Source organism: Phyllostomus hastatus, unplaced genomic scaffold, assembly GCF_019186645.2.
Source record: "Phyllostomus hastatus isolate PE091 unplaced genomic scaffold, TTU_PhHast_1.1 phas_scaffold_78, whole genome shotgun sequence".
Classification (NCBI taxonomy): Eukaryota; Metazoa; Chordata; class Mammalia; order Chiroptera; family Phyllostomidae; genus Phyllostomus; species Phyllostomus hastatus.
In genome coordinates, this window is record NW_025334041.1 from 97,593,134 (window position 1) to 97,609,523 (window position 16,390).

At 36.7% G+C, this 16,390-nt stretch overlaps 1 protein-coding gene across 9 annotated transcripts in view; it reads right to left on the reverse strand.

Moving 5' to 3' along the window:
* The window catches only part of CCDC85A (coiled-coil domain containing 85A), a 167,077-nt gene that overhangs the window by 24,775 nt on the left and 125,912 nt on the right, over positions 1-16,390 (reverse strand). For 8 of the 9 annotated variants that reach the window (XR_006784485.1, XR_006784486.1, XR_006784487.1 and 5 more), the window contains one exon: positions 14,914-14,990. The exons of the other annotated variant lie outside the window; for it this stretch is intronic. Coding sequence is in view for 5 of the 8 variants with exons in the window: in XM_045828835.1 (XP_045684791.1) it covers positions 14,914-14,990 (77 nt within the window). In the remaining 3 variants the exon portion in view is untranslated. The remainder of the gene's footprint in view (positions 1-14,913; positions 14,991-16,390) is intronic. 9 annotated transcript variants of the gene reach the window in all.

A 16,390-nucleotide genomic window follows, 5' to 3' on the forward strand; every position in this document is an offset into this window, starting at 1 on the left:
TAGTTCTTTCTCCTCTGTTCTTTCCCCTCTGTTCTTTCCAAAGCACCTGCAGACAAGCCCTTTCCTTTCTTTCCTTTCCATGCACACATTTACCATAATTAAAACCCACACATTTGACAGAAATCATGGAAAGGAGAATATTAACATGAAGAACCTAAAAAACACAGAATTCACTTCATTCTTACCAGTAATCTCCTGATTTATCATTCATTCACGAAATGCCCCCACTTAAGGGAAAAGGGTGATTAATTGATTTCTGATCTCCGCCTAAGCCAGAAGTGGTTTTCCCCATTCACTGATCACCATGGATTTAAACTTTCACTTGCCTTTGAAGGACTATATAGAAATGCATGTTCTTTCCAAGCCACCAGCCATGTGGGGTCTATTTTAAAAACAAGCCTGCCTCACGTTATCTTCCTAGCAATCTCCCTCAGACATGCAAGAATAGCCAGGACACAAAAGCAATATAACCACTCTCTCACTAGAGCAACCATACACAGCTGTTTCAGAAAAGTACAAATTTCCCAGCTGATGTTCCACAACAACTGTTCTTCCTGTATGGGAGGACTTGCCTTTTCAAGCCAAATGCAAGCAATCTTTATTGCTGACAAATTTTCATCCCAAAGCTAAGTGGTTTGTTAGGAAAAAAATACCTTTGCCTCTTGCTCAACCAGCTCCTCTGGTTAATCACAGCACATTTCAAAATCCAGATTCTGATAACTTTAGGGCCAGTGTGGAGATAGATGATAGGACAAAGGAACTTAAACCAATGTAAAAATAAAAAATACTTATTGAAAAAAGTATTTGTGTGCAATAAATTCATGTACAAGTGAAAATTTATGTAATATGAGAGATCCCAATGAAATAAAAACACCAATATTAAGAGAAAACCCAAATAATAGACAAATTATTTTAGTGTGGAGCAGGAGTAAGCAAACTAATTGCAGAGTTGAATCCAGCCCCTTTCACCAGTTGTGTAAATAAAGTTTTATGAGAACACAGCCACACGCATTCACTTCGATATACTCTGTGGCTGTTTTCAGCTGTTCTGATGCTACAATTGCTGGCCTGAGAAGTTGCAACACATCATATGGTTCACAAGTTTGAAAATACTTACTATCTGGACTTTTACTAAAAAAGTACCCATGCCTAGCAGACGTGAGGATGAGAAGGTCACTGCAGACTGCAGTCGTCTGGGCAGATTCCAGAGAAGGAGGCAAGTAGCTTAAAGGGAAGTGATAAGTAGACAAATATTCTTTCCTATGTAATTTATTGAGGGCCTAGAAATGTCCTGAAGATTGATAAAAGGATGAGATCTTCCCATGCTCCGAAAATTGGTAGAGTGATGAAATCTCTCAGTGAATAGCAAAATTGATGATGGATGACAAACTACACTGAGTTTCTTGGCTAATTCCAATTCAGACCCTGAAGACACCTCACCAGAAGTTTGTTTTGGATGATAGCGATGAAGATGGTGGCAGTGTTTTCATAGCTGTGTTGCTTCCAGAGAAACACACTTGCCACATAACAGGTTTCAGGGAAAAAAAAACAAAACAAAAACCAGAAAGCTAGACCAATGTTAACAAAAGTTGGACACAGACCTCGCCTCTGCCCATTAGTAGACATTCCCTCACCTACAAAACAGAGACCATCACAGGGCCCAGTGTCCCAATAGTCTGCACCTCAGCTGATACACAGGTTGCAGTTAGTGCTTGTAACCAAAACAAACATCCACCCTGTCATTTGAAAGAAAAAAACATGTAAAAATAAAAAAAATTGGACACTATCTTTATCATGACCTACAGTGTCTCTCCTGGCAACCTAAAGACTTAAGACCCAAACACTTAAAACAGTAGGACTGATGCCTTCAAACAAAATTAACAAAATAACATATCTAAAATAAAAAGCATAATTTCATAAGGTAAAAACTATTAAACATCAATGGGATTACATCAAACATTTTCTAGTGGTTTAAAAGATAATAAAGTCTTATTTATTCCTAAAGACCTTATTATTCCTAATGGAAATTACCATGGCATCAATTTATAGCCTGAAGAAACCAGCCAGAGTTGACAGATGCTTTATCACATTCTCATGACTGATTCTGAAGAACTTTGTCGATATCAAAATCCTGAGCAGGGCACTTTTTTTAAGTGAAAAACATTGGAGGGACAGCTGCTCTTAGCTGCTCTCATGCCCACCTTGATCTCATTCTCAAGGGCCAAAGGCTCAGTATAACTGGTTTCCCAAATGGAGAAAATGCTCTTCAAAAATAAAACAAAAAAACAAAAAAACAAAACTGAGTGCCCGAACAGCCACATGAGCCACCTTCTTCCCAAGTTACCAGAGGAATCAGCCTTAAACAGACCTCTCCAAAGTCCTTTTAAGTTGTTAAAGAAACTGAGCTGCCATCACCAACTATCTTATTGAAAATACAATTTGCAGAACTTACTGACAAACGCATGAGCTTTGCCGGTTAAGGAATCATGTATTGAACAGGGAATAGAAAGTGAATGAGGCTGGTACCAAACAAAATAACCAAATTCAAAATGCAAAGTTCCTAAAGCTCCCTTTGTCTAAAACTTGGTCAGAACGCTGGCATCCAAATTCCAACTGTAGCTTCTGCTAACTTTTGGCACTCAACAGAAGCTTGGCACCCGAAAGGATAAAGACACATCATTCCCACACAATTATTTGTGATCAAATTTACTGGAATTAAGATTTGTTTCTGAGTGTGAATGTTACGCTTTTCTTTTATGAGATTTCTGTAGCTATGGATATTAAATTTCCTAAAACATGAAAATATTTAAATTTTAAAAACTCCCTGCTTTTGGCATGATGACACCTGCCTTGGGTGTCAAAACAGCTGATGTAACTTGGCTATTAACCAGCCTCCTTTCTTAGAGCCAGCTTCCATGCAAGTCCAGGATGGTTCCCATCTGGTCCTGGGCTTATTATTTGTTATCTGTCAAACATCAGAAGTTCTGCCTCATATGTTGTTCTGTTGCAAGTGAGAGGCATTTTAGGTAAAGAAAACACAGTACCAAATCCCTTTCTTTGCTATTACACATTTGGGTCAGATTTACATTTCTTCTGTGATCCTTACATTTCTGTATTCAATTCTTTTCTAATATAACTGTTAAAAGCAATAGCCAGAGCAGTGATCTTCAACTTTGCATCTCATGGCACACATAAACTAGTTACTAAAATTCTGCGGCACACCAAAAAAAATATTTTTGCCAATCTGACAAAAAGAATAGGTATAATTTTGATTGATTTACAAAAATAATAGTAATTGCCTACCCCTTTTGTTCCAAAGTAAGTTTCTAAAAAGTCAGGTGCTTATATTGTATATAAGGATTTCTGCTACCAAGAATTAACCAATCACAAACAACCATACTATGAAAAGTAACCAATAAGATGCAACTCTAACATGTGACCTAAATATTTATGGTTAAAGGCAGGGCATTAACACTGGAAGGCTATTGTTGTGTTGGCTGTTGTCATTTTTTTTTATTTGACAATCCAAGGGAAAAGAGGTCAGTGCCCCCCACTAAATAGGCAGATATTGCATGTTTTAGAAATTCATGCAGACATAGTTGAAAATCGCTCACTCAGATGAATAAAACTACTAAAATAATTAGCCCAAGAGTTTAAAGTAAGTTTGCTGCCTCCTTATTCTTTTACTTTTTCTCTTCAAAAAAAATGATAGTTCAAAAGTTGTTTCTATTCCATTAACCTTTATTATGGAAGTTCCAAAAATCTCAAAGAGGATAAAAATTCTAAAAGAGGGCTTGCTATTATTTGCATGCATCTGCTGAGCACTCTTGAAATCGCAAATACCTGAGGTACCGAGAAGTTTGAGGACAAGAAGTTCTCCCATAAGAAAGAATTAGACCAGGTACGTATTTTTCCAGACTATAAGATGCACCCTGCCCCAGCCCCCAAATTTGGGAGGAATAATGGTTGTTAATGCTGTTGTTGAGTTCTGTTTACATTTACATTGATGAAATATTATATTATTTATGTTATTAAATATTTTACCACATTTTTGGCTCCAAAAGTTTTTTTCCTATTTTCCTCCTCTAAAACCTAGGTATATCTTATGGTCCAAAAATATGGTAAATAGGATACTGAAATCAAGGATAATAGAGCACTTTCAAGAAGGAGGAACAATCTTTGAATTGACTGTCTCTCTGCTAATAGTAACTCCTTCCCACCTCCATTTCTGGGCTAAACACTAGAACGTTGTGGTAAGCAGTAGTTTCTCCACAGGCTTTGGGCCTGGACAAGGTAGAACCCAAGCAGGAGTTGGGATTGTCTCAGTCCAGAGAATGTTGGGAGCCACTGGGCCAGACATCACTGCTGCAGCCAGTCAACAGCCCAAGTCAGGCCCAGACTTAGGAGTCCAGGTGGCAGCTCCCAAAGGTAAGCCCATGGGGCGAAGAGAACTGACTCCAACTGTTTCACCAATCTGCACTGGTGTGGTCTGAGTAAACTCATCTATTACTTTCAGTAATGCCACATTTACACAGGTGGGTGGGTTGCTTATCAAAATACCCCCCAACTTATTGATACAGAAACTACTTCGTAGAATTCTTAGAATAAGAATAAACTCATAAATAAACTCTAAATCTTCTCTTACTAAGAATGACTTACCTACCCACCAAAGGTCCCTAAGTCATAAAACAATGAAGGCAAAGCCTATGATTTATTTCACATGTTATTCCTTCATACTGCCTCTCTACACCCACTTTAATTAGCTTCTTAGGTTAGGATGCTACCAGGTTATATGGGCTTGATGGCACGCACTCTGAAAGATACTGGATAAAGGCTCCATATAAACTGTCACAGCAACACTGATCATCGCCTCCCAGTCTACCTCCTCCTACTCCTCTTTCAGCCTCTGTGTCAACCAGGGCATCTAAAGAAAGGCCCAGCTGACTGTCATTTCAGATGCTTTACTCTACAGCATGAGTCCAATAAATCAGATACCTTTGAAAAAAATACTTTCTTCTCCTGAACATGTACCTTCTGTGCATCACAAGTGAAGCGGACTTGACTTTGATTTATATGCAGGTAGCCTTGTTATTCTCAGTCTGGTCACAATGCAAAGCTAATGTATGCTACCTCATGCCTTTTTTCCCCCACAGTAATTTATTTTGGTTTATTCCTGGAAGGAATTACTGAAAATATATTAAGTTTTAAAATAAAGAATATACTTTTGGTAAGAATTAGAGCTAAATAAGTTAATTTTCTAACATTTCCTATATTATTCTCTCATACTTAAAAAATTTTATCTCTAAAATCTCATGTCTTCATTTATTATATCAAATCCTTTGAAATATTTTTACATGTGATTTATATTTTATTTTTTAAATTTTACATTAGGCTCTGTACTCAGGAGAAAATATCCTAAGTTCAGGTGATCTTTAACAGTGACTTGTACCAACTTTGAAAAGGCATTTCCTTATCAAATAATAACACCTAATAATACTCTATTTTTTAAATAAGATTTTGTAATTTGGGGCTCTTTTTGAACTGTATTTATGAACTGGATTTAAAGTTCAACTCCAGGATGCTTGTAGGATACTGCAGAGGCCACAGCAGAGCGGACAGCGCTGTGCTTCCTGAGCAGTGATGATATTCCATCCTCTCCTCTGGGAGCTCCTCTCTAACGCTGTGTAGAGCAAACTCAACCTTCACCACATTTCTCACCACATATCTGTTCTCCAGTAAAGACCCTCACATTCTAGGACCTGGTAACTTTGCATGGGTAGAAGACACAGACCCAAGCTTTCATTTACTCTTGGACTCAGAATGATCAGGGCTGGAAAGAACCACACTTCCCAATAAAGAAACAGAGGACTTGACACCAGACCAAAGAGAAATCCATATCGATTTATTACACTCATATTATTTTTAAATAAGTGTACTGTGAGGGAAAACTAGTGCCTTCATGTTCATTACACATAATTTTTTATACAAGAGGAGACACAAAAAAGCCCAGAATTTATTTATAAAAAATTGTGCATTTATTCTTATATATTTACACTTCAGTCACCTTCAAGATACTCTCCATTTGATGCAATACACCTGTCAAGATCTTTTTTCCACTGCTTGAAACAGTTTGTGAACTCACCGATTTTAGATGCCTTTTACTGCTTCTGCCATTTTTTGTTTCACCTCTTGCACACTGGCAAAACATTTCCCTTTGAACACTTTCATCATCCAGAGAAACAGTATCTCATGGGGAGAGATTGGGTGAATAGGGAGGGTGGGGCACAGGGGACATGCCGTTTTTGGCCAAAAACTGCTGAATGGTGTGGGCAAGTACACTCGTAAAGCACCCATCATGAAATGGGCAAACATGTTGAAAGCCTTCAAAAAAAAATTCTCTGAGGCCAAGCACAGTCTCTCACAACAATGTCAGCTAGTACACTGATACAGATGGGTTTCTAGAACATTCACCTGGCGGGGGAAACCTATACTAGAAGGGGCTCGCCCTTGAGAACGTAATTCCAGATTTTTTTCTGTCCCCCCTTGTATAATGAATGAAAATAAACATTTAGAGGATTGCACACTATCTCTCAAAATACACAAAAGCGAATGCTGCTTAGACTAGTACATGAGCTCAACTATATGCATATTTGATATGATATGAGTCTCAAAGACAGATACCATGACTGTATGCGATTTAAATAAATTTAATAGCTATATGATGAAATTTTCTTAACATTAGAACCCAATGAGGTAGAATAACCCACAATGACATAAATTAGCACCTGTAAATAAAAGACCCAGGGTCTTTCATTTAAGGTATAAAGTTGTAGTTTTAAGTAATTTTATATCAAAATAAAAAGGGGTACACCTATTTTGTGGACATTACAAATAAACACAGACTTTCTATGGTTAAAGAGTCATGGGCTTACAGAACTGAGAACTCCCACATCGCCCTTCTCAGTCACGGCACAACCAGCTGCACCCAGGCGAGAGCTGTCATCCTGGGTCCAGCAGCTGATTAGGCCAGGTCTGGTCATCGCCACTCAGTGTCTGTTCTAGCATTTGCACAATGCCTCCTTCAATCACTTGATTAGTAACAGAGTCCAAGGCCACTGATGTCTATGTCTCCGCTTTCTAAAATGACAGTTATATTTTGCTTCTTTTCCACACAATGATAGCTTTGGAAATATAATTCAGTAAAGTCTCAGATCACTTAGAAATTTATTTAAGCTGTCTTTTTTGTCAAAGGATATCATTACTTGCCTATATTACATTTATTATCCACAGTATATTTGTATTTAGGCAATGTAAACACTACCTATAATACATTTATATCTGTCTACTTCACATTTAGAGGATATAGGTAACTTCCAATTTTCAAGAGGCACCAACTTGAGTTTTTTATGTGTTATAAGCATCTTCACTTTGCTCAGGCTACAGCAAAGAAAAGAACTAGAAGTACTTTTAAATGAAAGATTCCTAAATGCCATTGCAGGCAAGGTCTGAGGCAGAGTGAAAAGAAGGATAGCATGGTTTAGACGACTCTTCGGGTACATCAATCACAGGGGTAGTGACCTCTGGCAGGAAACAGAGATGCAGTGAGACCTCGGCATCATTACAAGCTTCCACCATACCCAGTTTTCATCATTTCCTGCTTTTCTGATAAAATTTCAATAGAATTTACATTTAACTAACCTAATTCCCAAATAAAACACTACCCAATATTTTCCATTTATATAAGCTATTTCCTTACCCTATTAGAAAAGGAAAGGCTGTTTCATCTTTCAACTTTTTTTTTTAACTTTTGACTTGACTTCAGATTTTTTTAAAAAGCAAAGGAGAGTAGAAAACCATCTGGACAAGGCAATGTTAATTTCTCCTATAGTTCTATCTCAAATTTTTCCCAAATACTGCCCCATATTGCTTCTTATTCATATATCTGTGATTCTAGCTGATATTACTATGCAGAAAAACTTGATGCTGAGAGAGAACCATAATTTTTTTTGTGATAAATTTCTGCAAGGGCAGGTAACAAAAATGCTGCTACTTTTATGGCTACTACAAGTCAAAAAACATTTTAATATGCTCTAGTGATAGAATCACTAACATGTCAGTATAGATATAAAAAAGCAGCATGTTAAATATGAAGTATTGATACCATAGCCCCTAATAATCGAGTACATTTTAAATTCAATAATTGTATTAACAGGACTAATAAGTGACACAGCTATATTTTCTATTGCATTTCTGTTTCACCTATTTTCTCTCATTAGAATGAGGATTTCTTACCATGCATCAGAGGTCCTCAAACAAGAACCCTCACGATGGAAATCACAGACGAACACTGTCAATCTCCTCGCTTTGAGAGCCTTCCATGTTGCCGTAGACATTTTTCCCATGAATTTTACCCTTTGACATTTTCTCTGATAGACTTTAACTTTTCCCTTAATTCAGTCTCCCTTTATTTAGGTTCTCCAGCATGACTTCCCTCCCATAAATTTATTTTCCATATCTATTTGTCTCTTATTCCAGTACACTCACACCACTTGTGTTGCTCCCATCTGTCTTCTGAGAACACCATTGACTACACATAAAAGCCCTTATCTTTTCTATAAATCATGGTGATTTGGAGAAAATGGTAATCCACAAGCACTCTCCCTCTGGTAGAGTCAATCTTTTCCCACATATGACTCTAGCAGTCACCCACCCTTAATGGGTTCAACTTTTTTTCTCCTATCAGTAGCATTCAAATTCTACTCAGGCTAGAATTCTGACCCATGAAAAAATAGTTTTTTACACGTTATCCCTCAGGAGTGAAGAATGATAGTTTCCATGTAAACAGCAATTAAAAAACACTACCACTTTCAAGGGTCCTGGAAGGAATTACCTGGTGGTACCTGATCTTTGTGCAATAGTTACTGATCTTTTTTTTTTTTAGAGCCCTGTATGAGCCATCTACTTATGGCCCTGTTAGACAAAAATGACTTGCAAAGCAAAAAAGTCAGAAAAATGTAAAGAGTAGAAGGAGAAACAACTATAAAGTATCTCCAAAGCAAGAAAGAAAAAGCACAGGAGGGAAACCCCTGTGTCAAAAAGACTCCTCCTATCTCTGCCCAGCGTACTGGGAACCTGCGTGAGCACATGGTGAGGGAGCTTTTCTGAGACACGATCTGGACCCATGTTACCATGGAAGTGAGAAGCTCAATCTCTTTAGCTGCTGTGCACCTTCCTCAGCACTTATGGCAACAGTGACGGGTTCTTTTCCTTTGTTCAGAAACTGCTCTGGAAAAAGTCCTGCCCCTTTCCCAATGCATCGAATAACTGCATTGTGAGGCCACACTGTCACCAAATTACACAAGAGGAATTTTTCATTCCATTCCTAAAAATAGACCCTTATTTGAGTGCCAGCACAACAGAAATAGGAACACTTGCTGAAAGCAGCCAGCTCAGTGGTGCTCCAAGTTGCCATGGCTCAAACCCATTTGCCAGACCCACAGCAGCCAGCAGGCAGAGGACACTGTAGGCAGGCAAGTGAGGACACCTTTTCTGACTCTGGAAACCTCTCTAAAATGTTGGTCTCCAGTAGAGGTGGTTGTTTGGAGAGGGTGTCTGGGGCCCAGAGGGGCTATCTAGGCTTTTCAAGTAGGTGCCAGAACACTGGAATGAAGAGGAGGAGAGATTTCCCAGTAGAACTTTTAACATATGCACTTAATTGACTTTGCCCACTCAGCAAACTGCTTGTTTCATGTCTCCAGCCCTATTAATAATGCAAAATCCAAACTCAACACAGACTGGGGCAGAATGGTTTTTAAAAAGTAAGTAGTATTGTTGTTAGGTTTGAACAGTGACTAATGTCTTCAAAGGGTGGTATTTATCCATAATAAAACCATCAAAAAGATATTCTGTATGATCATCCACTTTAAGATACTTTCTTGTTGAACAGACTTCATTGCTGATACAGTACATGAACACCTTGACTAGATCGGAATTAAAAATCCTCATGGTGATCAAGAAAAGGACAGTGGAATGAGTAGAAAGCCCTAAGCAAGGTTTTTGGATTTAGGCTAAAATATCAAATTTCATGGGTACATACCATGAAAACTACTCTTGTAACCATCTATTCCCCTAGCCACCTACCTCCAACTCACTCTGACCAGTAAAGGCCCTCTCTGACCACAGTCTGTTAAGTATGAATTTTTCATGCAGATGTGAGTATATGTGTTTGTAAAATAAAACTTTATGATTTTGACAGAGAAGAGAGAAGACTCTATAAATGCATTTTTGGATATGATGACTTTAAGAAAAATCGAGTATTTCTGCCCTGGCTGGCATGGCTCAGTGGATCGAGCACTGGCCTGCAAACCAAAGGGTCACTGGTTTGATTCCCAGTCAGGGCACATGGTTACTGTGGGCCAGGTCCCCAGCTCGGGGTGCACGAGAGGCAACCACACATTGATGTTTCTCTACCTCTCTTTCTCCCTCCCTCCCCCTTTCTCTATAAGTAAGTGAGTAAATAAATAAATAGAATATTTCTCTTAAAGCAGAAATAGAATGTATTCTAAGAAATCATAGATGGCTAAGCAGACACCTTATTAATTTTTAAGATAAGTGCTTAAAAAAGAATTTGACAATGGAATAAAATAGATTTAACAACAGATTAATTATACTGAGTTACATTAATGACACAAAGTGATTAAAGGAGGCACTGTGTGTGTGCTAGAAAGAACACTGGATAGGTCTACATGCTGGTCTCAGTCTACCCTTAATCACATGTCTGACCAAGACTATACTCCTAGCCTCTGTGAACCTTACATGCCTTTACTTAAAGAGGCAATTTTCCAATGTGATATGTAAAGTTCTATCCAACTTTGAAAATCTCTTTACCCACAGAAAATTTGTGTTTATGTGTAAATGTATACATGTAATAGGTATGTTCCTTTTAAATTTCATATAAAATTCCATAAAATAATTTTATACCATATTGGGTCTTTTATTTCATAAATTCCTACTCATGTCATCTTGGGTGACTCTACCTCACTGGATTTAAAAGTTAGTAAAATTTCACAGATAGCAGCTACATTTATTTAAGCAACACAGAATCTTCATTTAGGGTTTACATCACATTAAATATACACAAAATGGAGCTCACAGATCGGTCTGAACAGTTTTAGCATTATGTGTATTATGAGAGGTTAGATGCAACCCTTTGAAATATTTTTAAATGTAATCTGTAAAAAAAAAAAAAAAACATTTACATTAGCCCACATGTTCCCTAAGTGCAGGTGATCATTAGTGATCATTTGTACCAACTCTCAAAAAGCATGTTCATGGTTCATTCATGTTGTCACATAATGCAGGATGTCCTACTTGTTAAAGGATGATGAATATCCCACTGTATGTGTATACCACATTTTCTTTCTCCATCTGTTGATGAACATTTAGGCTGCTTCCACATCGTGGCTATTGTGAATGGTACTGCAGTGGACATGGGAGGGCTAATGTCTCTTTGAGATCCTGATTTCAATTCTTTTGGATAAATATCCAAAGGTAAGATTGCTGGATCATAGGGTAATATGCCAAGTGAAATAAGCTCTCACAAATGGACAAACACCACATGATTAAAATTATAAGAGATATCTAAAATAATCAAACTCATAAAATGACAGACTAGAATAGTGGTTGCCAGGGGCTGGGGACAGGGGGAAGAGATAAGGAATTGATAATCAACATGTATAAAATTTCAGTTATGCAAGTTGAATAATTTCTCAAGATCTAATGTACATCATACCTATAGAAAATAATACTGTATTATACACTTAAAAATCTTTTAAAGGGGTAGATCTCATATTGTCTTATCAAAATAAAACTTTCTGAAAATAATGAGACTATTCTTTAGGACACATTTGATTATTGTGTTCACACATCAGATTTAAAGTACAGCTCAATGGTCCTTATACAATGTTCTGGAAACCATGGTGGAACAAAGAGTTCTGCGCTCGCTGAGTAATGGCCTGCCACAGTGTCTATACTGATAGTCCACCCACACTTCCTGTGGGCTCCTCTTCACCACTAGGTAGAACCAGCTCAATCTTCACTGCATTTTTCTACCTCTTTTTGAACAAAACCCTTTCATTCTATGATTTGGTAACTTTGCATGGGTATAAGACTGGACCCAAACTTTATTTACAAAATTTAGGCCCAGGCCTACAAAATTTAAGAGCTGGGAGGAACCTTGTCATTTATAAACTAAGAAATGAAAGCTTTTGCACCTAACCAGAGAGAAATCCACAGCATTTATCACACCCACTTTGCTTATTTTAAAATATGTATCACTAGGGAAAAGTTGGGAGTTTCTGTTCATTATATTCAATTTTACATAAAAATGTGCATTAAGGAGATTTCTTCCTCTGGGAATATGCTTTATATAATTACTGTAAACACTAAATTATCAGCAAAAAAACTAGACACAGTCACAAAAGATTTCTGATACACTTGAAATTCCAATTGCCAAGTATATTCTTTTCCTACTTATCCAAAGACAAGTGGACATATTTTTTAAAAAGGGAATAAAAAAAGAATAGCTTCTAATCAATGCACAGTGAACAACCTCTTAAAACTGAAAATCAAGTGTTCAGACTAATTTATGCAGTAATGTTAGCTTCTTGCATTGACTTGACCTTGCAAACCAGCTAACATCATGCAATCAGAAATAGTTTCTTCAGGGAAATCTCATAATTATTTGTAATAGTCCCACTGACATCTAAGAATAAATTACATATCCTTTATGTCTTCTAGCCCAAGTCTCAGACTTCCACTGAGGAATCCTTTCACATGATTCTCACCATCTATGTTCATTTCTGTTGTGTTTACACAAGTAGTTGCAACTGGTGGTTCTAGCATATCTATTTTAGCTGTAAATGAAGGCATCACTGTCAAATACAGAAATTTAACAGAAATATTGTTTTTGAACTAAGGTCTTAGAGCTATTGTATTCTCTGCATATGTCCAATATCGCATTTCAAACAACAGACTTTCTTTGCATTAAAATAATTTGGACACATAAATAGCTGTTTAATTCTAAAACATCTTTCCATTTTAACATCTCTGAAATCAGCAAGAATCTTTTTCTTTCTTCATGGTACATATGATAAGGGAGAATCCACATCAGTAACACCTTCAATTCAATAAGATATGATCTTCCGTAGACATTTCTTGTGGAGGAAAAAAAATCTTCTTTGATAGAAAATAGCAATGCGTTTAACAACATATGTATGAACACTTTACACATGAAAAGCCTTTTTAATCTCTGATCTTAACTATGTAAGGACTATATCTTTAAATAAACACACACAAATCAGGTGAAGACTTCTGATTTCCCTTTGAGGCCTCTAACATAGTTGTTGATTTTTTAAAAATCAGTCTTGTAATCATTTTCACATTTGTAGTTCCTCTTTTCAGTAAGACAACATACATGCTAGTATGTTAATGTTGATGTGAGCCTCAATTCCTGCTCAAAGGAAAACCAAGAAACATCTCATTTCCTCTTTCCTTTACATTCCCAGTTGCCTCTGAGATGGTATAACCATGTATAATGTTCACAATAAAGTAATCATATTTTTTAGTTTTGGGAACAGAGAAGTTTTTAGTCAAGGGTCCTAGCACAGTCACACTGTGAATACAATATAAAAGGAAAAATGGCAAAAAAAGAAAAAAGAAAAATGAAAAGTATAGAAGAATAAAGAAAAAAACTCTATACATAGTACTTTATTTCATGATACAAATAATCCCTCTGTCAAGAGTTTTAATTTGTGTATAGTTTGAGAAGGGAGATAAGTAGACCTATTTCATTTAATCTCATGATTTGTAGTGAGATGGTTGGCCAGTGGCAGAAAGAGAAAGGCATCCTTATCTAGAGTACCTAACAGCCCCAATCTCATTAATGAGCAAAAGTAGTTTAAAAACAAAAGATTTCAAAAGACATAAAATGTCTTTCCAAAGCACATTTGCATGACTGTGTATCTGCTCCTGCATTATAACCAGTATTTGTATATTCCTTTAAACTACTGTTTACTAGCTAATTAAGTTTTAATTTTCCCTTAGTCACTTATGAAATAGAAATAATCACCAAAAATGTGGAAAGAACATTAGCAACTAAATGTTTAAAAAGCTCATTTTTATAAAATATTAAAATATATTACTGTCTACACATCGGTAAAGGAAACCAACCTCAACTCAGTAGATTTGTTCAACTCAACAACAGAACATTTCCCAAGAGCCACCACCTCAAAGGACCAACATCTTTTTCACCAAGACATCAGCCAACCAAACACTTTAATAAGTAAAACACATGGCAAGGCATTAAATTCCAGAAAATAGTATGCTTTGCATTCACCAGGGAAAAGAAATGAAGCCCCAAAGTAAAAACTGTCAATTACTGTCATCACATTGTTGTACTGGAAGAATTCAATTATATATATCGCAAAAAAACTTTAGAATGTACTAATTAAAACATGAAATTTCCCAAACACCTACAGCTTTCCCTACTTCACAAACTAGCAAAATTTTTATTTAAATACAAGTCCTTTCTTTACAGTTACCAACTACATGCATAATGTATATGAGCAGTACTATCCAAGTACTTTCTACATGTCTTCATTTTTCTCCCTCTTCCTTCTAAAATTATTTTACATTCTTATTTCAGACATCTTCATTTTTTTATCATCATACTTAAGAATCTGGATAATATGATGGCCGTTATGGAAAGTAATCACACTCCACAGTGATGAATGGCTATTTACAGAATGATTTCTATCATTTAGAGGAGCAAATGTAATTGAGACTTTAAATTACAAATAAAATGCTACAACTCAAATGACACTGACTAGCTATGAGCTTCTGGAAGTCACCCACCTGGGGCAGCATGCGATTCTCTTCCTCCAGCTGTCTTACTCTTGCCTCCAGCTGCCTAACATAGGACAAGGTTGATTCTAAAATTAAAAAGAAAGAACTCACATTATACACACAGGTCTTGTTTGGTGCACTGTCAGGATATTTCTGACTTGATTTATTTAAATCAGGTAGTGATTACTAAGGCTGTTATTTTTAAAAAGAGAGAAAAAATCTCCCCAGAAAAACAGTAACAGAAGCTATTGATACTACACACAGTATGAACAATTTGTACCATATCAAGAAAAATTAGAGAAGTTCGTAGGTGGTGAGATCATAGGCTTTTGTGCACCACATTGCGCTCAGAACATCAGACATGTTGAAGACAGGTATTTCCTCTTTTCTGCTTATTTTGTGAATATTGAGTTTTCAAGAGCTGTTTCATGCATAAGACTTTTTTGGAATGTTAATTATAACCAAAATAAATTACAAGCTGATATTAAAAATAGAAAAAATATTTCAAATATCCAGCTCCCTTCATTTTCCCAATGAATATTTCAAGTGTTTAAGACCAACAGTTTTGTTCTTGTTACAAATCTACAGCTATTAAGAAACTATAATTTGGAGAATAGCTACGAAAGGGCTAAATAAAACACGTAGGCTGAATTCTGGCTTTCATTTTGGCTGTGTTTGACAGACCCAATTTCTCCAAACCTCCAGGTTAACCAGGGGCTGACTTAAAATGGACTCTTGTTTTAATTTCTTCACAAGCTCAGGTGTGTGCTGAAAGCTCACAGTCAGCATCACGCTTAGTTTCTGTTCCTAATGAAGCCCGAAAGTCCACAGCTTTACATCAGGAAAGGAGTTTTGTTTTGAGAAACAACCTGACAGTAATTACTCCTCATTAAAGTGAAAATGTTCAAGCACATCCTATAGCAACATAGCTGCAATTCATTACCCACGAACAAACTGATTTCAGGTATAGTAGTAAAATGTACGTAACAGTAGAATCCACAGCATGTCCCCACAGTTAGTATTAAAGCAGCAGGTCCTCCTCAGTGCCTGTTCATCCTCAATGCATTTCAGTGGCAAGTGTCTGGTGCCCCTAACAACCTGAAGTTAGTATGAATATTGATGCAAATTAACAGCTTGATCTGAAATTCACCACGAAAACTCTAATTTTATATGGAAATTGATTATATGACCTCAATTCCATATTGGTGACCTCCAAATCAACATTTTATTTTCTTAAAATACATAAGAACCTGCAGTCCTTAATTCACAAATGTAGCAAGTAAATTCATCCCTGGCCAATTAACAGCCTATTTTCACAAATGTCTGCAGAAAGTCCTTATCACTGGCATTACTATGACCACCCACGGATATCACACCAATGGAAAAACAGCCTTGAGCAAGCCCCAGATAAGAAAAACACAAAGGTAACAAAGGTGAAGGAAACTGAAGACACTGACTCCAAATATGCTCTCTCGCTCACTTCTTT